The 26,940-nt window shown below is 46.4% G+C and overlaps 1 protein-coding gene across 5 annotated transcripts; it reads left to right on the forward strand.

The window, feature by feature from the left end:
• Positions 1–665: 665 nt before the first annotated feature.
• On the forward strand, positions 666–13,709 carry CSAD (cysteine sulfinic acid decarboxylase; the record flags this gene model as incomplete). Of its 5 annotated transcripts, XM_080705105.1 has the most annotated exons (14): positions 666–791; positions 2,125–2,251; positions 2,345–2,435; positions 2,755–2,861; positions 3,320–3,435; positions 3,918–3,997; positions 4,288–4,342; positions 10,888–11,004; positions 11,080–11,144; positions 11,421–11,502; positions 11,921–12,120; positions 12,266–12,317; positions 12,441–12,530; positions 13,536–13,709. In XM_080705105.1, 14 exons carry the CDS (start codon positions 666–668, stop codon positions 13,707–13,709), a joined length of 1,482 nt encoding a protein of 493 aa, XP_080561231.1. The 5 variants fall into 5 exon arrangements, with proteins under 5 accessions (XP_080561231.1, XP_080561232.1, XP_080561233.1 ...); XM_080705106.1 differs by lacking the exon at positions 12,441–12,530; XM_080705107.1 differs by lacking the exons at positions 11,080–11,144; positions 11,421–11,502.
• Between the last annotated feature and the right edge of the window lie 13,231 nt (positions 13,710–26,940).

A 26,940-nucleotide genomic window follows, 5' to 3' on the forward strand; every position in this document is an offset into this window, starting at 1 on the left:
CCTATAAGGCCCACCTAAACTATTTACCTCCGTGTCTTCCTTCCCCTCAGCCTCCGGGGCCCACCCTTTCAGACCTCCCAACACACCCCTGCTCTGGGTGCTTGGGTTCCCATGGGGAAGCTCCCTTCCATGGGAGCAGGCTGTTTGTGCCTTTCAGTTCTGAGGTTAATGTGCCACCTGTTTTTTACTTTTCTTCTCAGCTCACCCCACCCCCTTTTCTTCTGTCAGGTAATGATTATTCAGGGAACTTAACTGCTGTCCCTGTCCCAAATCTCTGAAAGTTCTCTTTGGGGCAAGGGTCATGAGAGTTATGCCATGGCATGTGACTGCTGGCTTCACCTCACTCCCTCTGCTGTCTTGGTCCTACTATTCTGAAAAGTTAACTGTGCCTTGCCTCCAGCTCCCTGAGCAGAGCTCCAAGCAGGTGAGCCTCGGGGCTTTGCTGTGGTGCACGGTGTCCATGGACTCCACCTGCCTACTGTTACCTGCCTTTCTTCTCCACCCGAATCCACCAGCTCTCTCCCTGGTGCTGTCACTTGCCTCCTGTGTGCCCTGGGGGCCCGAGGCCGTGGCCCCATCGCAGGGCGCGGGCCTCGCTGATGAGGTCCAGGCAGGTGCACAGGCTGAGTGGGGCGTAACTCCTGCTCTGCTCACAGACTATCCTGATGGCTGACTCAAAACCACTCCCTTCCCATGATGGGGACCGCGTGGCTATGGAAGCCTTGCTCCGGGACGTGTTTGGGATCGTTGTGGATGAGGCCATCCGGAAAGGGACCAGTGCCTCTGAGAAGGTGGGTGCTTTCTCCCTCCTCCATGCCTGTCAGCCTGCCTTCCCTTCTCTTCCCATGCGTTACTCTAGACTTCCTCCTGAGGGTCGGCTCTGGGTCAGAATTAATCACTGGCCCTGAATGCCTCAGGAATCTGTTTACCTTTGTTCATGTGTCACTTTGAAAATGTTCTTAAATTGTTTCAAGTGAGGGTTGGTGATGCCTTGTGTCATTCGTTTGTTTGTTTGTTTATTTATTTATTTATTTATTTATTTATTTAGCAGTACTGGGGATTGAGCCCAAGGGCATTCTACCTCTGAGCTCCACCTCCAGCCCTATTTTTATTCTTTATCTTGAAACAGGGTCTCACTGAGTTGTAAAGGGCCTCACTAAGTAGCTGAGGCTGTCTGTGAGCCTCAGTCGTCCTGTCTAGCTCCCCAAATGCTGTGATTACAAGCGTGTGCCACCAAGTCTGGCTCTCTATTTTTTTTTTTTTTTCTGGTACTGGGAATGGAACCCAGGAGCATTCTACCTCTGAGCTACGCCCTACCCCTAGGTCTATTTTTTTTTTAAACGATCTCACTGAGTCGCAAAGGAACTCACTGAGTAGCTGAGGCTGTCCACAAAATGTAATCCTCCCATCTCAGCCTCCCAAATGCCTGGATTACAAGCGTGCGCCACCACACCTGGCTTGGCTATTTTTTCTTCTCCTTTTTTTTTTTTTTTTTTTTTTTGGGTCTGGGGATGGAACCCAGGGGCATTTGACCTCCGAGCTACACCCCCTACCCTAATTTTTACTCTTTATTTTGAAACTGGGTCTAACTGAGTTGTGGAAGGCCTCACTAAGTAGCTGAGGCTGTCCGTGAACTGCTATCCTCCGGTCTCAGCCTCTAGAATGCCAGGATTACAAGCGTGCACCACTACGCCTGGCTTATTTTTTATTCTTTTTTTTGAAACAGAGTCTCACTAAGTAGCTGAGGCTGGTTGTGAACCTATGATGCTCCTGTCTCAGCCTCCCTAGTACTGGAATTGCAAGTGTGCCCCACCTTGCCCAGCTTTATTTTACTTTTTTTTGTGTGTGTGGTAGTAGGGGTAGAACCCAGGAACTTTCTACCTCTGGGCTATACCCCAGCCGATTTTATTGTTTATTTGGAAGCAGGATCTCACTAAATTGTTGCGGGCCTCATTAAGTTGCTGGGGTTGGCTGTAAACCTGCAATCCTCCTGTCTCAATCTCCCAAGTACTAGGATCACAGGCATGCACCGCCATGCCCTGCTATCTTGTGCCTGCTGAGCTGCAGCTGGGTCAGCCAGTCCACGAAGTCTGAGGTCATTGCATTCCTGGCTTCTCTTCCTAGGTCTGTGAGTGGAAGGAGCCGGAGGAGCTCAAGCAGCTGCTGGATTTGGAGCTGCAGAGCCAGGGCGAGTCGCAGGAGCAGATCCTGGAGCGCTGCCGGGCTGTGATTCGCTATAGTGTCAAGACAGGTGTGCCTGGGGTCAGGTGGGAGGAGCATCTGGCGTGTACACCGTGTACACCCGGCTCCACACTGAGCCCCCACCCTGCTCCCCCTTCTCCAGGTCATCCCCGGTTCTTCAACCAGCTCTTCTCAGGGTTGGATCCCCATGCTCTGGCCGGGCGCATTATCACTGAGAGCCTCAACACCAGCCAGTGAGCCATCCCAAGGCCCCCTCCCTCCATCCCACAAAGGACTTAGTCTTTGGGGAGGTGTCTTAGGGACAGGGGAGAAGGATGGGTTTTGCGGCTCTCTGGTTTTCTGGGGAGGCCTGCTGGCGGGCCCCCTCCTGCTCTCTCTAGCTCTTGCACACCCCCTGAACCCCATTCTCTCTCATCAGTGCTTCCCTGGTTCTTTGTTGCCATCCTTTCTCTCTTGGGACCCTTCCTCCCTCATCCCTCCACCTCCCCTCACTGACTCCTGGCCCGGCAGCCTTCCCATCTCTTCCCCTTTCTCATCATGGCTCTTTGGCAGGTACACGTATGAGATTGCTCCTGTGTTTGTCCTCATGGAAGAGGAGGTGCTGAAGAAGCTCCGGAGCTTGGTGGGCTGGAGCTCTGGAGATGGGGTTTTCTGCCCTGGTATGTGAGAGGAGGGGCCTTTCTTAGGTCTTTGAAGGGTTCCTGCTCCCCCACCGCTCTCTTGCTCAGAGCTGTGATTCTCTGACTCTCTGACCAGAGGGGTGATTTTTCTTTGTTTCTTCTCCATCTGGGCCAGGGCCAGACCAAGGAGGAGGCTGCCAAGTCCCCTTTATCCTGGTGTTTGCCAGCAGTCCCTGGGCCCCAGTGCTCCAGTGGGGTGGGTGTGCTCTAGTGCTGTCTTCTGGGGGCAGCCAAGGGCGTGGAGAGGGTGAGCAGAAGGATCTGCTGATCTCAGGCTGTTCCGGGTTCTTCTATTTGTAGAGCCCTGGGAATCCATAGCCTGGGAGCCAACCATGCCTGGTTCTCAGTCAGTCCTTCTGGGTGGGCAGGTCGGGGGAAGCGGGTTCCAGCCTGATCCACAACCCTTCCTTCTGGCCACCATTCCTTCCCTATGACAGGTGGTTCCATCTCCAACATGTATGCCATAAACTTGGCCCGCTATCAGCGCTACCCAGACTGCAAGCAGAGGGGCCTCCGGGCACTGCCTCCCTTGGCCCTCTTCACATCCCAGGAGGTAGGGAAAAGGCACAAGGAGGTAGGGAAAAAAGCCCAACCCTGGGCTCCTGCCTCTACTCTCTAGCCAGCTCAGAAGCCCTTCAGGCCCTCTTCCTGCTCCACCCTGCCCTAAGCAGATGTGCTTCCTTCAGCCTAGGAGGCTAAGTACACCCTCCTGTCATTTTGCCTTCTGTGGGGTTAGGGCAGGAGCCAGTGCCCGCTCTCCCTACTCAGAGTGGGGTCCATGGACCAGCAGCGTTGATATCACCTGGGAGCTTATTTGAGTGCAGACTCTCAGGTCCCACCCAGACCTACTGAATCTGAACAATTTTACCAATACTCAGGCAACTCATGCGTGTGCATGTTTGAGGAGCCCGGTCCTGCCGGGTCCCAGCTGTTGCAGCTCACACTTGGCTTTTGCCAGCCTCTCTCCTCCCCATCTCCCTGCATTCTGGCCCTTGCCCAGGTTGTGCTAACCCTGCCTTCTGTGTTTCTCCACAGTGTCACTACTCCATCAACAAGGGAGCTGCTTTTCTGGGACTTGGCACTGACAGTGTCCGGGTGGTCAAGGCTGATGAGAGGTGAAGGTCCTTCTGCTGACATGGCCCTGACCCAGCTTGGCACAGCGTGCCCTCCTGCTGCCAGGAGCTCTGGCTCAGGCCTGTGCCCTGGTGGCTTCTCTATCCTTCCCACAGATTTACTGCTCCCCCTGCCCAGTGCCCCATGCCCTGAGGTCTGTTTCACCTCTTAGGCGGAAAGTGTCTCTACAGCCTCTGCTCTGCCAGCCTCCTTCACCTCGCTTCCCACAGGGTAACACCTTCTGCCCTTGAGGACCTACAACTTCACTATTTGATCCAATTTCTTTTTTCAGAGGGAAAATGATTCCTGAGGATCTAGAGAGGCAGATCAATCTGGCAGAAGCTGAGGTAAACAGTAAGGGGCACCGGGGCAGTGGGGAGGGGCTGCTCTGTCCCTTCTGTGGAGGGGTTGCGCTGTCCCTGCTCAAGACACCTGTGTCTCCATGCCTGTACTGCAGGGGTGAAGTCTGAGGGGCGAGGATACTATGTTGCTATTGGGGGCTCTGCTAGGACACTGCCTCTGTAGACAGGGCTGGCTTCTTACAGGTAGGACAGAGCAGGGAGTCCCTGTGTGTGGGTGGGGAGACCCAGAGGCCTGAAGTGCAGTGGTCCAAGTTCTGTGGAGGGAAGGCGAGGGGAAGGTCAGTGCAGGGAGAAGCTGAGGACTGGGGCGGCAGCGGTGGGGTACCGGCTGGGTAGGAGCTATGTACCTGAGCCACAGGCATCTGGGAGAGCATTTGTGTATGATCTATATAATTTTTAAAGGTGTCTATACGCTGATTCGGGGTTCTTGTAATGGAATTTTCTGTTGTAAATCATCACAAGTGTGTGGAATTCTGTGTATGAGAATTTTTCCTGGAACACAGTATAAAATCAAATCAAATCAGAGTCTGGAGTGGTAGAGCATGCTTGTAATCCCAGTACTTGAGAGGCAGAGACAGGAGATAGCAGGCCTGCAGCTACTCTCCACAACTCAGTGAGACCCTGTTCCCAAAATAAAAGAATAAAAAGCCGGGCGTGGTGGCGCACGAGCTTGGGAGGCTGAGACAGGAGGATCACACAGGTTCGAAGCCACCCTCAGCTACTTAGTGAGGCTTTCAACAACTTAGTGAGACCCTGTTTCTAAATAAAATATAAAATAGGGCTGGGAGTATAGCCTGGAGGTAGAAAGCCTCTGGGTTCTATCCTCAGTACCACAAAAAAATAAAATAAAATAAAATAAAAAATTAAAAAATAAAGTAGGGCCTGGGGATAGCTCAGAGGTGAAATGCCCCTGAGTTCCATCCCCAGTACCAAAAAAAAAAAAAAAAAAAAAGCCTAGCCAGATATTATGGCACTCACCTGTACACCTGTAATCCCAGCACTTGGTAGGCTGAGACAGGAAGATTGCAGGTTTGAGGACAGCCTTAGACACGCAGTGAGACCCTCAGCAAATCAGTGTGCCCCACACCTGGCTGTATTGATTGATTTATAGCTGTTACCTCTGAGTGGCAACATGGGCAGCAACTAGAATTGTACGGTTCCACCTTTTTTTTTTTTTTTTTTTTGTACTTGGGATGGAACCCAGGGGCAGGGGCATTCTACTTCCAAGCTATACCCCTGCCCTACTTTATTCTCTATATTTATGTATTTTTATTTATTTTTTGTGGTACTGGGTGTGGAACCCAGGGCCTTTCTATCTCCAAGCTATACTCCCAGACCTATTTTTGTACTTTATTTGAAAACAGGGTCTCACTAAGTTGCTGAGAGCCTCACTAAGCAGCTGAGGCTGGCTTCAAACCTGTGCGAGCCTCCTGTCTCAGCCTCCCAAGCTCTGGGATTACAAGTGTGCGCCACCACGCCTGGCTATTCTCTATTTTCAAACTGGGTATCATTAAGTTGCAGAGAACCTCATTAAGCTAAGACTGGCTGTGAACCTGTGATCTTCCTATCTCAGCTTCCCAATTATTGGGTTTATAAGTGTGCACCGCCATGCCTGGCTCACTGTGGTTTTGATTTGCATTTTCTTATTTATTTATTTATTTATTTATTTATTTATTTATTTATTTATTTTTGTGGGTCTGGGTATGGAACCCATACCCAGAGTTTTATTCCTTATTTTGAAACAGGGTCTCACTAAGTTGCGGAGTGCCTCACTAAGTAGCTGAGGCTGTCCACAAACCATGATCCTCTAGTCTCAGCGTCCAGAATGCTGGGATTACAAGCGTGCACCACCATGCCCAGCTTTGATTTGCATTTTCTTGATGATTAATCAAGTTGAGAATTTATTTATTTATTTATTTATTTTGCGGTACTGAGGATGGAACCCAGGAACATTCTACCTCCCAGTGACACCCACGGCCCTATTTTTTCCCCATTATTTTGAAACAGGGTCTCCTTGAGTTACAGAGGGCCTCGCTAAGTAGCTGAGGCCATCTGCAAACCGTGATCCTCCTGTCTCAGTCTCCCACATGCTGGGATTACGAGATTACAAGCATGCGCCACCACACCCCGCTCTCAACTGAGAATCTTGTCATGTGCTTATTGGGCATTTGCAGATCTTCTTTGGAGAGATGTCTATTCAGATCTTTTGGCCATTTATTTTCATAAAACTTTTATTCCAGCAGGGAAAACTGGCATTCATAAACATGTAAAACACCTGCACATGTGCTGTGAAGGCAAGGTGCCTGGTGTTCTTTGAAGGTTTAATAGAGGAGAGGTGACAGAATCAGGAGGTGTGGGAGTCAGGGGAGGCTTTCCTTGAAGGTGATAATTGAGCTGAGACTAGAAGGGAGAAGAGGAATTAATGGGATGGTGGGTATAGTGGATGGACAAGAACATTCTGTGTTTGTGCTGAAGCCATGGCTGTGTCTAGAATTGGAGACTGGAGCCTAGACAACTTCCTCTTTTTACTTGGAATGTTTTCACTACCTACCTGGAGCCTCTCCATCAGGGGTCCTTGGATGGGGCTGGTGCTGTCATCCATCGCTACTCCCAGGCATCAGGGAGGCATTTGGAAGTGTGTAAAGGTGTCTCATTTTGCTTGGTTCTGTGACAGTGGCCAGAAAGTAGGACTACATTTTTTTATTTTTTTTAAATTTATATATATATTTTAAGTACTGGGTATGGAACCCAAGGACATTCTAACTCTGAGCTATGCCCCCAGTACCTATTTTTTATTCTTTTTTTTTTTTTTTTGCGGTACTAGGGATGGAACCCAGGGGCATTTGACCTCCGAGCTACCCCCTCCCTGCCCTATTTTGTATTCTTTATTTTGAAACAGGGTCTCACTGAGTTGCTAAGAGCCTCACTAAATAGTAGCTGAGGCTGTCCTCGAATCATGATCCTCTTGTCTCAGCCTCCCAAATGCTAGGATTACAAGTGTGTACCACCACACCCAGCTTTTTTTACTTTTTATTTTTGAAACAAGGTCTCACTAAGTTGCAGAGGGCCTCACTAAGTAGCTAAGGCTGTCCTTGAACTGCTATCCTGCTGTCAGCCTCCCAACTACTGGGATTACAAGTGTGCACCACCACAGCTGGCTGGACTACATTTATGGAAAAGGAGCCAAGTTACTGTGGTTTGGATATGATTTAAGTGTGTCCCCCAAGGGCTCATGAGTTGAAATTTAATTCCTTTTGTATGTATTTACCACATTTTGCTTATGTGCTTATCCAGCAATAGATGCTTGGGTTGCTTCCAGCTTTTACCTCTTGTGAGTAATGCTGCTATGAACATAGGTGTACAAATATCTCTTTAAAAGTCCTGTATATTAGTCCATTTTTCATTAGTATAATGAAATACCTGAAGCTCATTAACTTAATAAAGAAAAGAGGTTTATTTTGGCTCACAGTGCTTGTGCAAGGTTCAAGGCTCAAATCTGGTGTTGACTTTCTTGCTGGCAGCATGTGAAAGCTGTACAGAGCATCATGTGGTGAGAGACAGGGATGTGTGTGTGTTTCTTCTGGTCTATCTTGCTTATAAATACCAGAGTTCAGTCACGGGGCTCCACCCCAGTGACTTTAATCCTAACCATTCCCAAGGGCCCCACCTCTAAACACCAGTCAGATGACGTTTCCACCCTCTTTTTTGGCAATACTGGAGACTGAACCTTGGGGTTCTCCATCTCTGAGTTATCTCCAGCCTTTTAAATTCTTTATTTTGAGGCAGGGTCTCACTAAGTTGCAGAGGCTGGCTTTGAACTTGTGATCCTCTTGCTTCAGCCTCCTAAATTACTGGGATTGCAGGCATGTGCCACCAAGCCCAGGCCAAAAGTTTTATTTGTATTTATTTATTTACTTATTTGTTTGCTTGTTTATTACTGGGGTTAGAACCCAGGGGCATTCTACCTCTGAGCTACACCCTCAGCCCTAATTTGTGTGTGTATGTGCGTGGTACTGGGGGTGGAACCCAGGGGCTTTTCTACCTCCAGGCTATATTCCCAGACCTATTTTACACTTTATTTAAGGTCTCACTAAATTGCTGAGAGCCTCACTAAGCTGAGGCTGGCTTTGAAACTGTGCGATCTTCCTGTCTCAGCCTAATTTTTTTTTTATTCTTTATTTTATTTTTTTTGTTTTTTTTTTTTCTTTTTGGTGGTACTGGGGTTCCTGGAAGCCCTTCTACCTCTGGGCTACACTCCCAGACCTATTTTATATTCTTGAAACAGGGTCTCTTAAGCCAGGCGCAACTGGCTTCGAACCTGCCCGATCCTCCTGTCTCCGCCTCCCAAGCGCGGGGGATTACAAGCGTGCGCCACCACGCCCGGCCTTTCTTCTTTATTTTGAAACAGGGTCCCAATGAGTTGCAAAGGGCCTCATCAAGTAGCTGGGCTATCCTTGAACCCTGACCCTCCTGTGATTACAAGTGTGCACCACCATGCCCAGCTCAAAAGCTTTAAATTTTGGTGAAATCTAGATTATCTGTTTTTTAATTTTTAATTTTTTTATTTTATTGGTTTTGGGAATGGAACCCAGGGGGATTTTACCTCCAAGCTATACCCCCAGCCCTATTTTTTATTCTTTATTTTGAAACACTGAGTTTCAAAGGGCCTCACTAAGTAGCTGAAGTCATCCAAGAACCGTGGTCCTCCTGTCTTAGCCTCCCAAATGCTGGGATTTCGAGTGTGCACCACCACGCCCCGCTAGATTGTCTAATTTTTATCTTTGCTTGCTTGTACTTTTCTGTTGTTGTTGGTACTGGGGATAGAACCCAGGGCATTCTACCTCTACACTCCCAGATTTATTTTTAATTTTGAAACAGGGTCTCACTAAGTTGTGGAAGGCTTCACTAATTTGCTGAGGTTGGCTGCAAACCTGCGATCTTCCTGTCTCAGCCTCCCAAGTACTGGGATTACAGGCAGCTTCCACCATGTCTGGCATTGGTTATATGTACTGTTGGTGTCATAGTTAACCTAATTCATGCTCACAAAGATCACTCCTATATTTTCTTCTAAAAGTTTTTCAAGCCAGGAGTGGTGACACACACTTGTAATCCCAACATTTGGGAGGCTAAAACAGGAGGATCAGCCAGGCGTGGTGGCACACGCTTGTAATCCCAGCATTACAAGGCTGAGACTGGAGGATTGTGGTTCGCGGACAGCCTCAGCTACTTAGTGAGGCCCTCCGTAACTTAGTGAGACCCTGTTTCAAAATAAAGAATAAAAAAATAGGGCAGGGGTGTAGCTCGGAGGTCGAATGCTCCTGGGTTCCATCCTCAGACCTGCCAAAAAAATAAATAAAAAAATAAAAAAGGAAAAAAATAAAAAACAAAAAACAGGAGGATCATGATTTGCGGCCAGCCTCAGATACTTAGTGAGGTCCTTTACAACTCAGTGAGACCTTGTTTCAAAATAAAGAATAAAAAATAGGGCTGAGAGTGTCTCTTGGAGATGGAATACCTCTGGGTTCAAACTCAGTACTGTAAAAAAATAAATAAACTGGGCGTGGTGATGTACACTTGTAATCCCAACATTTGGGAGGCTGAGACAGGAGGATCTGGGTTCGCGGTCAGCCTCAGCTACTACTTAGTCCCTTTGCAACTCAGCGAGACCCTGTTCCAGAATAAAGAATAAAAAACAGGGCTGGGAGCCGGGCATGGTGGCGCACGCTTGTAATCCCAGCATTTAGGAGGCTGAGACCAGAGGATCATGGTTCGCGGAAATCCGTGGACAGCCTCAGCTACTTAGTGAGGCTCTTTGCAATTCAGTGAGACCCTGTTTCAAAATAAAGAATAAAAAAATAGGGCAGGGGGTGTAGCTCGGAGGTAGACTGCCTCTGGGTTCCATACCCAGACCTGCAAAAAAACAAAAAAACAAAAACAAAAAAAACCCCAAAACAAAAACAGGGCTGGGAATGTCACTTGGAGGTAGAATGCCCCTGGGTTTCATTTCCAGTACTGCAATAATAGTAATAATAGTAATAGTAGTAGTAGTAGTAGTAGTAGTAGTAGTAGTAGTAATAATAATAATAATAATAATAATAATAATAATAGTTTTCTAGTGTTATGCATTAATTTGGGGGCATAAGATGAGAAAGGCATTCTTGCCTGCCTGCAAATTAAAGAGGACAGTAAGTCAAGTGTGGTGACACATGCTTTTAATCCCAGCATTTGGGAGGCTGAGACAGGAGGATCACTGTTCACGGTCAGCCTCAGCTACTTAGTTAGGTCCTTTGCAACTCAGTGAGACCCTGTTTCAAAATAAAGAATCAAAAACAGGGTTGGGGTGTCACTTGGAGGTAGAATGCCCCTGGGTTCCATCCCCAGTACTGGGGGAAAAAAAAGGACAGTAATAAGCTGTTGTAAAGCTGACATGGGTCAGGTCAGGTGTACAGAGTCAGAAAGTTTAGTGCTGGGTTTCTGCATCACGTTGTGGGTAGCTTTTAAGGTGACTCTGCAGCCTCCTTCTTCCACAGGGCGCTGTTCCATTCCTGGTCAATGCCACCTCTGGGACCACCGTGCTGGGGGCCTTTGATCCCCTGGAAGCAATTGCAGATGTGTGCCAGCGGCACGGACTGTGGTTACACGTGGATGTGAGTGAGACTTGGGTCTCAGGGGTGGGGTGAGCTGCACCGAGGCCACGGCCACATTCTTCCTCCTCTTCATAGGCTGCCTGGGGTGGGAGCGTCCTGCTGTCACAGACACACAGGCATCTCCTGAATGGGATCCAGAGGTGCATACAGCTCCTTTCTTCCTGAATCCCACCCTTTAAATCCTTGATCCTGAGAATAGTCATGGACCAGGGGGCTTAGGCTACGGGTAGAGGAAGGAGTTCCTGGGATACGGGCTGGAAGGAGGGTGACTGGGGCTGGGAAATCAGACATGGGATTTCTTCCTGACTGTGGGAGCAAGTGGGAGACCCCACTACTGGGGATGTGAAAAAGGGGGAGGGCTCTACTGGGCAGTTTGGGGAGGAGCTGCTGACCTAGTCTTGCTCTGCCTCACCCAGGGCTGACTCCGTGGCCTGGAACCCCCATAAGCTTCTTGCCGCAGGCCTGCAGTGCTCCGCTCTCCTTCTCCGGGACACCTCGGTGGGTCTGCCCCAGCCCTGGCCTGGCCCCAGCCCTCCTCTTTTCTGGAGCCTTGTCTTCTCTGCCCCACCTTAGAGGGGGTCCAAAGCTTACCATGCTCCCTTTACCATCCCATCTGAAGCCAGGAGACTGTGACCACTCTGACCCTGGCACTGGGCTCCCTCACTCCCCTAATGGACATTTTCAGGCAAAGGAAAAGGTTTCCAGCTTGAAGTTGTCGTCACAGTGATCCTGGGAAGTTTGGGAAGAACTCTGGGTGCCCAGAGGAAACTAGAGAAAAGGGCCGGAGTCAGCTGGCAGCCATCCCTGCACCACTGCCTGGTTCCCGGGAAGGGACGGGAGGGCTGAGCACGCTGCAGGGCAGCCCTAGAGGAGCCTCCGCAGAGAGCCAGGGGCTGACGGTCCACTCTCCACACAGAACCTGCTCAAGCGCTGCCATGGGTCCCAGGCCAGCTACCTTTTCCAGCAGGACAAATTCTACGATGTGACTCTGGACACGGGAGACAAGGTGGTGCAGTGTGGCCGCCGAGTGGACTGTCTGAAGCTGTGGCTCATGTGGAAGGCTCAGGGCGGGCAGGGGCTGGAGCAGCGCATCAACCAGGCCTTCGCCCTGGCGCGGTAGGCCCTGGGCCCAGTCCCCTGCCTGGGGTGCGCCCTCATTCCTTTCCTGATCGTGGGTTTACCTCCTCTCAGTGTTTCTGTAGGTCTGTTTCTGGGCCCCTGCCTTTTTCCTCCAGCTTGATTTCTCATCCTCCCTTCCCAGGTATCTGGTGGAGGAAATAAAGAAGCGTGAAGGGTTTGAGTTGGTTATGGAGGTATGACCCCAGAATCTTCTGCCTCCCCTGTCCTCACACTCCAAGCCCTGATGGAGGAAGGGGCAGTGAGAGGGAACGCGGGCCCTTCCTCAGTGCACACCTTCCCCTTCCTTGTCTCCTCAGCCTGAGTTTCTCAACGTGTGCTTCTGGTTCGTGCCCCCCAGCCTCCGGGGGAAGCGGGAGAGTCTGGATTACGGCCAAAGGCTGTCCCTGGTAAGGTTCTCCTGGTGCGTTGGCACGCTTCTGCCCCCTGCCGGCTGTGCCTGGTGTGGCAGGTCCCTCTGCCGGTCTCTTGCTCCAGCTTGTGCTCCTCCTTTTTGTGGGGGTGGGGATGAAATGCAAGGTATGTTTTTGGGAAGTAAGAGGAAAAATAAATGTTTAAAAAGAAGACAGAAGAGTATGTTCCAGAAGAACTCAGAAGTCACTGTGTAGCAAACAGATCCTGTGTGGGGAGTTGTGCTGGAAACTGCAGCTCAGGACAGAGATGTGAGAAAAAGATATGGAAGAGACTTGTCACTGATGCTGGGAACAGGAACCTGGAGAGGCCAGCCAGGCCTGCCTCCTAGGGCAGCTGTGTTGTGTCCTGGTCCTTGGAATAGAGATGATCAGAAGGGCAAAACCCTCACTCACAGAGGTGTTACTGTAGGAAACATGTTACTGACTCAGTTGTGGTGATCCCAGTACTTAGGAGGCAGAGACAGGAAGATTTCAGGTTCAAGGCCAGCCTTAGCTACGTATCAAGACATTGTCTAAAAAAAAAAATACTGAAGAGAGGTAAAAGGCCCCTGGGTTCCATCCCAGGGACCACACAAAAAAATTAGACTTACCTGTTTGAAACCAGTGTGTTCAAGGCAATTTTGTAAATTATGTGCTGGATTACATGGCAGGGATAAAAAAATATTACAGGAATTAGGAAAGAAGGTGTTCAGGATAACTAAGGCTTGATGTTAGACTGTAGCAATGCTGGGAATAAAAGAAAAGTTGGGATTTGGCAGAAGATGGCCCTGGCTACAGCTTTCTTGGAGAGAGGAGAAATGAGGAAGTGAGCAGAAGGCAGAGAAACCAAGTAAGCGGGATGTGGGAGAAAGCCACGGGCCAAGGTCGGGGTCTGAGCAGTGAGGCGTGCTCCCAGATGATGCTGGGTGGGAGCCCGGGCCAGGCAGCCAGCCCACCTCCTCCTGAGCCCAGGCTGCAGCTCTCTCTCCACTGCTCCCACAGGTGGCCCCTGTACTCAAGGAGCGCATGGTGAAGGAAGGTTCCATGATGATTGGCTACCAGCCCCATGGGACCCGGGGCAACTTCTTCCGCATGGTGGTAGCTAACCCCACTCTGAGCTGTGCCGATATAGACTTCCTCCTCAACGAGCTGGAGCGGCTCGGCCAGGACCTGTGAGCCTTTTGCCTCTCACCGATGCCTGGATGCAACCTCTTTATCCTCTGAGTATCTCTGCATCACCTCATGTATTCTCAGAAACGGCCTTTCTAGGAAGCAAAGTGGCCTTAATTTTGTGTCTGCTTTGATCTGCTAACTGTCCCAGCTAAAAGTTTGCCATTAGGATAAAATTTAAGTAAGCTATTATATATCCATATGATATGTTAGTCTTTCATTAAAATTATGTTTACAAAGGTAGTTTTTATTGATATGAAAAACATGTTATATTGAAAAAAGCTGGAAAGCCAGGCGAGGTGGTACACACTTGTAATCTCAGTATTTGGGTGGCTGAGACAGGAAAATCGTAGGTTCCAAGCCAGCTTCAACTACTTAGTGAGGCTTTCAGCAACTTAGACCCTGTTTCCAAATAAGAAATAAAATCAGGCTGGGCATGGTAGCGCACACTTGTAATCCCAGTACTTGGGAGGCTGAGACAGGAGAATCATGTGGGTTTGAAGCCAGCCTCAGCTACTTAGGTTCCCAGCAACTTAGTGAGACTCTGTTTCCAAATAAAATATTAAATAGGTCTGGGAGTGTAGCCTGGAGGTAGAAAGCCCCTGGGTTCCACCCCCAGTACCATGAAAGAAAGAAGGAAGAAGGGAAGAAAGAAAGAAAGAAAGAAAGAAAGAAAGAAAGAAAGAAAGAAAGATCAGACTGGGCATATAACTTGGTGGGTGGTAAAATGCCTCTGGGTTTAATCCTCAGTACCAAAAAAAAAAAAAAAAAAAGATGGATATAAGATTATATATAGTGATGTGCCGGGCATGGTGGCACATGCTTGTAATCCCAATTCTTGGGAGGCTGAGACAGGAGAATTATGGTTCACAGATAGCCTCAGCTACTTAGTGAGACTCTTTGCAAAAGAGTAGTAAAAGTGAGACTCTTACTACTTTAGTGAGACCCTGTTTTAAAATAAAGAATAAAGCTGGGCGTGGTGGCGCTTGGGAGGCTGAGACTGGAGGATCGCACAGGTTCGAAGCCAGCCTCAGCTATTTAGTGAGGCTCTCAGCAACTTGGTGAGACCCTGTTTCCAAGTAAAATATAAAATAGGTCTGGGAGTATAGCCTGGAGGCAGAAAGCCTCTGGGTTCTACTCCTAGTACTACCAAAAAAAAAAAAAAAAAAAGGACCAGTGGTGTAGCTCAAAGGTAGAATGCTCCTGGGTTCCATCCTCAGTACTGAAGAAAAAAAAAAGATTATATTTAGTGATATGTTCAAAATACATAGGAAAATACAGATGAATGAACTGTTACAAGATGGTATCAGTTTTTTCTGGGATGGGATAACAGGGAATTTCTAAGTTGACTCCTTTATACCTTTTGTGCTCTCTCTTATTATGTCATGAATATGAATTACTTATGTAATCAAAAATAATAAATTTAAAATTTCAAGAGTATCATTTTGGTATGTTTTGAAGTTATTCTAACCAAATAACGAAGAACTTTAGCTAAACAAAGGACAGTTAAGAAAGGATAAGTAGAGAATTAATTTTTTTTTTTTTTTGGTGGTACTGGGATTCCTGGAAGCCCTTCTACCTCCGGGCTACACTCCCAGACCTATTTTATATTTTTTTAAAATTTGGAAACAGGGTCTCTTAAGCCAGTGAGGCTGGCTCCGAACCAGCGTGATCCTCCTGTCTCCGCCTCCCAAGCCTGTGCCACCATGCCCGGCTGAGAATTAATTTTTGTGTGTATGTGTGATACTGGGGGTGGAACCCAGAGGCTTTCTGCCTCCGGGCTATCCTCTCAGATCTATTTTTGGAAACAGGGTCTCACTAAGTAGCTGAGGCTGGCTTTGAACCTGTGTGATCCTCCTGTCTCAGCCTCCCAAGTACTGGGATTATAGGCATGCGTCACCACACCCAGCCTGCGTCACTACACCCAGCTAGGAAGCAAATACAAGAACAACAATAACAGTAACTATAAGCCAGAAACCAAACTGCTGTTCTGTCCTCTGGGGTTGCTACTATTTGCATAAATAGATCTAGCTAAGGGCAGGGGATGTAGCGGGTAAAGCCTGGCATGCATGGTGCCCGAGGTTTGATGGGAGTAGAGGGGAGGGGGAGGAGAGGATGGGAAAGAGGAGAGGAGCATCCCTGCAGTTTGCACTTAAATCCTGGCCGGTGTTACTTTCCCACTTTTGGGGAAAGAGGAATTTAATTACACAAATTATTAAGAACAAATGGCATGTCTACCAGAACTTTTTGTTATTTCCAATTCCTAAAAATATAATTTATGAAAACAATAATATGTTCATGGCAAAGTCATCCAGAGTTACTTGAAGAGGCAAATACAGACTGAACAAACCATAGCGAAAGCCTCCAAATCTGAGATCCAATTCTCTGGACCATTTGGAGAAAAAAGCCTTTCTATTAATATATTACTAGTAATTCCCCTATCAACTTGTCATTCTTGATATAAGTGGTATTTTGCTTTCTTCCAAATAATAAAATTGTTTTGAGACTATTGATGTGAACTCCAAACCCTAACCTTTTTTTTTTTTTTTTCTTTTTCGGTACTGGGTTTGGAACCCAGGGGCATTCTACCTCCAAGCTACACCCTCAGCCCTATTTTTTTTTTAATTTTTTTATTTTTGTGGTACTGGGGGGTGGAACCCAGGTGCTTTCTACCTCCGGGCTATACCCTCAACCCTATTTTATAATTTATTTGGAAACAGCATCTCACTAAGTTGCTGAGAGCCTCACTAAGTAGCTGAGGCTGGCTTCACAACTGTGCAGTCCTCCTGACTCAGCCTCCCAAGCCCGGGGATTACAAGCCTGTGCCACCATGCCCAGCTTTTTTTTTTTTTTTTAATTATTATTCTTTATTTTGAAACAAGATCTCACTGCGTTGCAAAGAGCCTCACTAAGTAGCTGAGGCTGTCCACAAACTGAAATCTTCCAGTCTCAGATTACAAGCCTGGCTTTTTTTTTTTTAGAGTCAGGCATGGTGGCACACACTTGCAATCCCAGTACTTGGTAGGCTGAGACAAGAGGATGCAGGTTCAGGGCTAACCTCAGCAATTTAGGCCCTCTGCAATTTAGTGAGACTCTTCAAAAATAAAAAATAAGCCGGGCGTGGTGGCGCACATGATTTTAATCCCAGCATTAGGGAGGCTGAGACTGGAGGATCGTGGTTCACGGACAGCCCCAGCTACTTAGTGAGGCCCTCTGCAACTTAGTGAGACCTGGTTTCAAAATAAAGAATAAAAAATAGGACAGGGGGTGTATCTCTGAGGTCAAATGCCTCTGGGTTCCATCCTCAGACCCACACACACACACAAAAAAAAAAAAAAAATAAATAAATAAATAAATTAAATTAAATAAAATAAAAAATACAAATAAATAAAAAATAAGCCAGACGTGGTGGCTCACACTTGTAATCCCAGCAATTGGGAGGCTGAGACTGGAGGATCGCGGTTCGCGGACATCCTTAGCTACTTAGTGAGGCCCTCTGCAACTCAGGCCCTATTTCAAAATAAAGAATAAAAAAAATTGGGCAGGGGATGTAGCTCGGAGGTCAAATGTCTCTGGGTTTCATCCCCAAGCCCGCAAAATAAATAAATAAATAAAATAAATAAATAAATAAATAAAATAAAAATAGGGCTGGAAGTGTAGCTCAGAGGTAGAATGCCCATGTGTTCAATCCCCAACACAAATAAAATAAAATTTAAATTTAAAATTTAAACAGGGAGCCGGGCGTGGTGGCGCACGCTTGTAATCCCCGCGCTTGGGAGGCGGAGACAGGAGGATCGCGCAGGTTCGAAGTCAGCCGCGCTGGCTTAAGAGACCCTGTTTCCAAAAATAAAAAATAGGTCTGGGAGTGTAGCCCGGAGGTAGAAGGGCTTCCAGGAACCCCAGTACCACAAAAAAAAAAAAAAAAAAAAAAAAAAAATTTAAACAGGGAGCCAGGCGCAGTGGCACATGTTTGTAATCCCCGCGCTTGGGAGGCAAGACAGGAGGATTGCACCGCGCTGGTTTAAGAGACCCTGTTTCCAAATAAAAAGTATAAAAATAGGTCTGGGAGTATAGCCCGGAAGTAGAAGGGTTTCCAGGAACCCCAGTACCACCAAATAAATAAATAAATAAATAAATAAATAAATAAATAAACAGGGTCTCCAGTTGCTGAGGGCCTCACTAAATTGCTGAGACTGGCCTTGAAACTGTGATTTTTGCTGGGCATGGTGGCTCCTGCTTGTAATCCCAGTACTTGGGAGGCTGAGACAGAATGATTGCAGGTTTGAAGTCAGCCTCAGCAATTTAGCAAATCCCTGTTTTCAAGTAAAAAATAAAATAGGGCTGGAGTATAGCTCAAAAATAGGAGGCCCCTGCATTCCACTCCCTAGTACCAAAAACTAAATAAAGAAATAAAGCCGGGCATGGTGGCTCACGCTTGTAATCCCAACATTCGGGAGGCTGAGACAGGAGGATCGCGGTTTGCAGACAGCCTCAGCTACTTAGGCCCTCTGCAACTCAGTGAGACCCTGTTTCAAAATAAGGAATAAAAAATAGGGCTGGGGTTATAGCTCGGAGGTAAAATGCCCCTGGGTTTCATCTCTAGTACTGCAAAACAGGAAGGAAGGAAAGAAGGCAGGCAAGCAGGCAGGCAGGCAAACTGGTCGTGGTGGCGCACGCTTGTAATCCCAGCATATGGGAGGCTAAGACCAGAGGATCACAGTTCGCAAACAGCCTCAGCTACTTAGTGAGGCCCTCATCAACTTAGTGAAACCCTGTTTCAAAATAAAAAATAAAAAGCTGGGCGTGGTGACGCACTCTTGTAATCCCCACACTTGGGAAGTGGAGACAGGAGGATCTCACAGGTTCGAAGCCAGCCTCGCTGGCTTAGGAGACCCTGTTGGTGTCTGGGAGTGTAGTCTGGAGATAGAAGGGTTTCCAGGAACCACATTACCACCAAAAAAAAAAAAAGAAGAAGAATAAAAAATAGGGCAGGGGGTGTACCTTGGAGGTCAAATGCCCTGGGTTCCATCCCCAGCCCCGAAAAAAAAAAGAAAGAAAGTCTCACTAGGTTGATGAGAGTCTCATTATTTGCTGAGACTGGCCTTGAACCTGTGATCATCCTGTCTCAGCCTACCAAGTACTGGAATTACAAGCATGCACCTCCACACCTCTGTGTGTGTGTGTGTGTGTGTGTGTGTGTGTGTGTGTGTGTGCGTGCGCACACATGTGCAGGTGCATATATAATACCAAGTACTGAACCCAGGGGTGTTCTGGTATTCTACCTCTGATCTATACCCCCAGGCCTATTTTTAAAAATTTTTTAGCATTCTTTTCGGGGTGTGTGTGGTATTGAGGAATGAACCCCAAGGCATTCTACCCCTGAGCTACACCCCCACCTCTATTTTGCTTTTATCTTGAAACAGAGTCTCACTAGGTTGAATAGAGGCTAGCTACTTGCTGAGGCTGTCCTTGAACCTGAAATTTTCCTGTCTCATCCTCCCAAGTACTAGGATTACAGGCGTGAGCCACCACATTCAGTTTATTTTTTATTTTGGAACAGGGTCTCACTAAGTTGTAAGGGTCTTGCTAAGTTGCCAGGGCTGTACTTGAACCTGTGATCCTCCTGTTTCAGCCTCTCAAGTATTGGAATTACAAGTGTGCACACCAACACATGTCTCTAATAAACCCTAATAATTAAGGATTCTGAATATCTGCAAAGTACTTCAGATGCAGTAAAAAAAAAAAAATCTCTTTTTCAAACCTGTGATTCTCCTTGTCTCAGCCTCAAAAATTCTATTTTTCTATTCAAAGTGAAGCCAGAATGCAAAAACAAAAACGAAATCTTCAAATTCCTTGAATCATGTCCATTTGAGAAATATTTTTAAGAGAAGACCAGAAGAACAGGACATAAATTCAGTTAATCACCTATTTTTTTAACTTTATGGTACTGGTACTTCTGGTTTTTGGGGGGGACTACTGGGGATGGAACTATGCCCCCAGCCCTATTTTTTATTCTTTATTTTATTTATTTATTTTTTTGGTGTGGTACTAGTGGTGGAACCCAGGGGCATTCTACCTCCGACCTACACCCCCAGCCCTATTTTTATTCCTTATTTGAAACAGGGTCTCACTGAGTTGCAGAGGTCCTCACTAAATAGTAGCTGAGGTTGTCCTCGAACCACAAGTCTCTTGACTTAGCCTCCCAAATGCTGGGATTACAAGTGTGTGCCACCACGCCCAGCCTTATTCTTTATTTTTTTAAAGGGTTTTTTTTCCTTCTATTTTCTTTTTGGAACCAGGGATAGAACCCAGAGCGCCGCACCTGCAAAGCAGGTGCTTTGCCACTGAGCTACATCCCGGCTCCTTATTCTTTATTTTTGAAACAGGGTCTCACTGAGTTTCAAGTAGCTAAGGCTGTCTGTGAACCGCAATCCTCCTGTCTCAGCCTCCCAAATGCTGGGATTACAAGTGTGCGCCATCATGCCTTCACTCTTGGCTCTTCCCTGAAATTTTTTTTTTTTCAGTAATGGGGATGGAACCCAGGGACATTCTACTTCCCAGCTATACCCCCACACCCCCAGCCCTATTTTTTATTCTTTATTTTGAAACAGGGACTCACTGAGTTGCATAGGTCCTCACTAAGTAGTAGCTGAAGCTGTCCTCAAACTGCGATCCTCCGGTTTCAGCCTCCCAAATGCTGGGATTACAAGCGTGCGCCACCACGCCCGGCTCCGACTTTATTTCTTATTTGGAAACAGGATCTTGCTAGGTTGATAAAGAGTCTCACTATTTACTGAGTCTGTCCTGGAACCTGCAATCCTCCTGTCTCAGCCTCCCAAGTACTGGGATTACAGGCGTGTGCCACCACATCTGGCAGGTTATATATTATTTATTTGTTTGTTTATTTGTTTATTTATTTTGCAGTATTGGGGATGGAATCTGGGGGCATTCTACATCCGAGCTACATCCCCAGCCCTATTTTTTATTCTTTATTTTGAAACAGGGTCTCACTGAGTTGCAAAGGGTCTCACTAAGTAGCTGAGGCTGTCCGCGAACTGCGATCCTCTGTCTCAGGCTCCCAAATGCTGGCTGGAATTACAAGCGTGCACCACCACGCCCGGCCAGGACTGTTTTATTAACCATATGCTGTGGATCTACTCCTTACAGAAGGAGTGAGCCATTCTAAGGTTGAATTACCCATCCCGGCCTTGGCCAAGGGAAGTTGAATTTCCACCACACAGGAAAACAAAGACATTGAGAACACCTGGGTGGGTCACAATGTTGGAATGTTTTCTTTTTTGAGGTTTATATTTTGTTTTGTTACCAGGGAAAAAACCCAGGGGTATTCTGTCTCCAGGCTACACCTCAGCCCATTATTATATTTACTGGTGTGTGTGTGTGTGTGTGTGTGTGTGTGTGTGTGTGTGTGTGTGTGTGTTATGTTACCGGGAATTGAAGCTGGGGCACTCTACCTCAGAGTTATACCCCCGGCCCTATTTTACTTTTTATTTGGAAACAGGATCTCACTAAGTTGCTGTGTTTGATTTTGAATCTGCAATCCTTCTGTCTCAGCCTCCCAAGCACTGGGATTACAAGCGTGCGTCACCATACCTGGCTCAAATATGCGGTACTGGGGATGGAACCCAAGGGTATTCCACTCCTGAGCTACACTCCCGCTTTATTATTATTTTTTTTACTATTTATTTATTTGTTTGTTTGTTTGTTTTGGTGGTACTGAGGGTGGAACCCAGGGCTTTTCTACCTCCGGGCTATACTCCCACACCAATTTTTTAATTTTTTTTTGGTGGTACTGGGTGTGAAACCCAGAGGCTTTCTACCTCAGTGGTATCCTCCCAGACCTATTTTATATTTTATTTGGAAACAGGGTCTCACTGAGTTGCTGAGAGCCTCACTAAGTAGCTGAAGCTGGCTTTGAACAATCCTCCTGTCTCAGCCTCCCAAGAGCAGGGATTACAAGTGTGCGCCACCACGCCCAGCTTCCCACACCTATTTTTATACTTTATTTGGAAACAGGGTCTCACTAAATTGCTGAGATTCTCACTAAGTAGCTGAGGCTTCAAAAACCTGTGTGATCCTCCTGTCTCAGCCTCCCAAGTGCAGGAATTACAAGGATGTGCCTCCACGCCTGGCTTACTCTTTGTTTTTAACAGGGTTTCACTGAGTTGCAAAGGGCCTTACTAAGTAGCTGAGGCTGTCCTCGAACTGTGATCCTCCTATCTCAGCCTCCCAAATGCTGGGATTACAAATATGCACCACTATGCCCGGCTTCAATACATACATTTGGTGGTACTAGGGTTCCTGGAAACCCTTCTACCTCAGGGCTACACTCCCAGACCTTACATATATATATATATATAATATTTTTAAATAATATATATTATTTAAAATAAATATATATTATTTTAAATTATTATATATATATATATATATATATTTTTTTTTTTTAAATTTGGAAACAGGGTCTCTTAAGCCAGCAAGGCTGGCTTCAAACCTGTGCGATCTTCCTGTCTTCGCCTCCCAAACGCAGGGATTACAAGCGTGCACCATCACGCCTGGCCAATACATACATTTGTAATAAATAAAAAATTATTGTTGCCAGGCATGGTGGCACACACTTGTAATCCCAGCATTCGGAAGGCTGAGAATGGAGGATCACAGTTTGAAGACAGCCTCAGCTACTTAGACCCTTTACAACTCAGAGAGACCCCGTTTCCAAATAAAGAATAAGAAAACAGGGCAGGGGATGCAGCTCGGAGGTAGAGTGCCCCTGGGCTCCACCCCCAGAACCACACACACAAAAATACTGTGTCCTTTTCCCCATACTGTCTAGCTAATAGTCTTCTTTTGCCACCAAAAGCAGATGCAGGCCCATCCGTTATCTCTGCGGATAAGCCTTTTCTGTTAGCTTTCTTTGTTCATCCTCACAGGGACAGACAGGTCTGACATCACTGATCAAAATGTGTTACTTGGTTACCAAGGTCAAGGACCTGCATGGTAGGAACCCAGTTTGTAGCCAGGTGTGGCGATGCACACTTGTAATCCCAGTACTTGGGAGGCCAGAGATAGGAGGATCGCTCAGGTTCAAAGCCAGCCTCAGAAATTTAGTGAGACCCTGTTTCCAAATAAAATATAAAATAGGTCTGGGAGTGAAGCTTGGAGGTAGAAGGCCCCTGGCTTCCATCCCCAGTACCACACATACACAAAAAAAGAAACCCACTTTGTTTTTTTACTTTTATTTTTAAAATTTAAAGCACATATTGTTTACCTGTGTCCTTGGTGAATTCTCAGCTTTTCCTTATCTCTGTTTGCTAGAAGTTATTTATTATGTTGAAAACTTGTTTAATAATAAAGAAAAGAAAGACACACAAATATAGTGTGTGTGTGTGTGTGTGTGTGTGTGTGTGTGTGTGTGTGTTGCTAAGGATTTAACCCAGGGGCATTCTACCTCCAAGCTACACCCCCAGTTCTATTTTTTATTCTTTATTTTGAAACAGTCTCACTAAGTTGCTGAGAGCCTCACTAAGCAGCTGAGGCTGTCCAAGAACCTGGGAGCCTCCTGTCTCAGCCTCCCAAGTACTAGGATTGCAAACACCCAGCTAGAATATAGTATTTTAAAGTGTAGAGGTTTGAGGGCTATAACTATTTTGTTATTAATAATATTGGGTTAATATAGCTTGCTTTGTCAGCTTTTAACTTTAGTCTAAACTAAAGTGAAAGTCTATATAATTCTTTTTCTAAGTGTAGATATCTGTGTTTTTAACATTCAGTGTTCAGCTGGGCTAACAGCCAACTTTTAGCTGACCAAGGTCAACCTTGGCTGCAGCTCTTGGCTGACAGCTTAGAGACAGAGAAAAAAGATTTTATTGTGCTGCCTAAGTGTGAGAATTTATTCCTATTATTAGCACTTAATACCTACTAGCAATAAATATAGGTCCAATTCCCATCACTGGGGACTGAATCCAGGAGATTCTACCTTGGAGCTACACCCCCAGCCCTATTTTATTTTTATTTTGAAACAGAGGCTTACTACATTGATGAGTCTCACTACTTGCTGAGGCTGTCCTTGAACCCGTGATCCTCCTGTCTCAGCCTCTCAAGTACTAAGATTACAGGTATTTGCCACCATGCCCAGTTGAAACCTAGTTTCAAAATAAAAAGGTCTGGAGGTTCAATCCCTAGTACCAAATATACACACAAAAATAATAAGCTCAACAGGCATGGTGGCGGACACTTGTAATCCCAGCACTTGGGGGGCTGAGACAGGAGGATTGTACAGGTTCGAAACCAGCCTCAGCTACTTAGTGAGGCTCTCAGCAACTTAGTGAGACCCTGTTTCCAAATAAAGTATTTAAAAAATAGGTCTGGGAGTATAGCCTGGAGGTAGAAATGCCCCTGGGTTCCACCCCCAGGACCACACACACAAAAGTATAAGTTCATCTAAGAAGAAACATATAGTATGATTTCATTTATCTGAGCTACACCCCCAGCCCTATTTTTTATTCTTTTTATTTTAAAACAGGATCTCACTGAATTGCAAAGAGCCTAAGAAGTAGCCTAAGTAGTAGTAGTTCAAGGCTGTCCTCGAACCACAATCCTCCTGCCAAAGAGAGAAACCAATAGAAAAATATTGTAAAGCCCAGCATAATGGCACTCACCTGTAATCCCAGTATTTGGGAGGCTGAGACAGGAGGCTCACAGGCTCTAAGATAGCCTTGGCAAGTAGTGAGACTCATCAACCTAGTGAGACCCTGTTTCAAAAATAAAAATAAGCCGGTGTAGTGGCTCATGCTTGTAATCCCAGCATTTGGGAGGCTGAGACAGGAGGAGGGTGGTTCGAGGACAGCCTTAGCTACTACTTAGGCTCTTTGCAATTCAGTAAGATCCTGTTTTAAAATAAAAAGAATTAAAAAATAGGGCTGGGGGTGTAGCTCAGAGGTAGAATGCCCCTGGGCTCCATTCCCAGTATCACAAAAAAATAAAAAATAAAAATAAATAAAAATAAGAATCTGGGCCTAATGACACACCATGTAATCCCAGTACTTGGCAGGATTGTGCAGGTTCGAAGCCAGCCTCAGCTACTTAGCGAGGCTCTCAGCAACTTAGTGAGACCCTGTTTCCAAAAAATAGGTCTGGGAGTATAGCCTGGAGGTAGAAAGCCCCTGGGTTCCACCCCCAATACCACCAAAAAAAAAAAAAAAAAAAAAAAAAAAAGAAGCAAGCCTCAGATGCTCAGGTGAGACTCTCAGTAACTTAGGGAGACCCTGTTTCCAAATAAAATATAAAATAGGTTCGGGAGTGTAGCCTGGAGGTAGAAGGTCCCTGGGTTCCATCCCCAGTACCACAAAAACAAACAAACAAACAAACAAACTGGGTGAGGTGGCACACCCTTGGTGGCCCTTTGCAACTCAGTGAGACCCTTTTTCAAAAATAAAAAGAATAAGGCCAGGCGTGGTGGTGCACGCTTGTAATCCCCGCACTTGGGAGACAGAGACAGGAGGATTGCGCAGGTTCGAAGCCAGCCTTGCTGGCTCAAGAGACCCTGTTTCCAAATAAAAAAATTTAAGAAAATAGGACTGGAGGTATAGCTCAGAGTTATAATACCCTTGGTTTCCATCCCCAGTACCACAAAAGACAAATAATAATAAGTAAAATCGGAGCTGGCCATGCTGTTGCTTTTTTTTTTTTTTTTTTTTTTTGGTGGTACTGGGGTTCCTGGAAGCCCTTCTACTTCTGGGTTACACTCCCAGACCTATTTTTATATTTTTATTTGGAAACAGGGTCTCTTAAGCCAGAAACAGGGTTACACTCCCAGACCTATTTTTATATTTTTATTTGGAAACAGGGTCTCTTAAGCCAGAAACAGGGTCTCTTAAGCCAGCGCAGCTGACTTGGAACCTGCACGATCCTCCTGTCTCTGCCTCCCAAGCGCGGGGATGACAAGCGTGCGCCACCGCGCCCGGCATGCTGTTGCATTTCTAAAATCCCAGTACTTGGGGAGCTGAGAAAGGAGGATCACAGTTTCAAGGATAATTCTCAGCAAGTAGTGAGACTCTCATCAACCTAATGAGACCCTGTTTCAAAATAAAAAAATAAAATAGGGCTGGGGGAGCTGGGTTGGCGCATGCTCATCATCCCAGCATTTGGGAGGCTGAGATGGGAGGTTCGCAGTTTGGGAACAGCCTCAGCTACTTAGTGAGGCCCTTTGCAACTCAGTGAGACCCTGTTTCAAAATAAAAAAATCGGGCTGGGGGTGTAGCAGAGAGGTAGAATGCCCCTGAGTTCTATCTCCAGTACCGCAATAAATAAATAAATAAATAAATAAATAAATAAATAAATAAATAAATAAATATATAGGGCTGGGAATGTAGCTTGGAGTTCAATCCTCATCACCAATAAATAAATGCCTTTGGGTTCAATCCTCATCACCAATAAATAAATAAATAAATAAAATAAACCAGGTTTGATATCACATGCTTATAATCCCAGTACTTGGGAGGCTAAGGCAGGAGGATCACAAGCTCATAGGCACCCTCAGCTTTTTACTGAGGCCCTCTCTGAAATTTAGTGAGACCCTGTTTCAAAATAAAGAATAAAAAATAGGGCTGGGGGTGTAGCTTGAAGGTAGAAGGCCCCTGGGTTCAATCCCCAGTACCACAATAAATAAATCATACATACATACAAAAATACATACATACATACCAGGTGTGTCAGGGAACACCTGTAATCCCAGTGCTAATACTTGGGAAACTGAGGTAGGAAGATCACAGATTCATAGCCAGCCTCAGCAATTTAGTGAGATCCTGTTTCCAAATAATAAAAAAGTCAGTCTAAGCTGGGCATGGTGGCGCATACTTGTAATCCCAGCATTTAGGAGACTGAGACAGGAGGATCCAGGTTCGCGGACAGCCTCAGCTACTTAGACCCTCTGCAACTCAGTGAGAACTTGTTTCAAAATAAAGAATAAGAAATAGGGCCAGGGGTGTACCATGGCGCATTGGTGGTGCATACTTGTAATCCCAGCATTTGGGAGGCTGAGACAGGAGATCATGGTTCACGGACAACCTCAGCTACTTAGTGAAGTCCTTCACAACTAGAGAGACTGTTTCAAAATAAAGAATAAGCGGGGCGTGGTGGCATACGCTTGTAATCCTGTGCTTGGAAGGCGGAGACAGGAGGATCGCGCTGGTTTGAAGCCAGCTGGTTTAAGAGACCCTGT

The sequence above is a fragment of the Muscardinus avellanarius genome (assembly GCF_963383645.1).
Source record: "Muscardinus avellanarius genome assembly, chromosome: 11".
NCBI classification, from domain to species: domain Eukaryota; kingdom Metazoa; phylum Chordata; class Mammalia; order Rodentia; family Gliridae; genus Muscardinus; species Muscardinus avellanarius.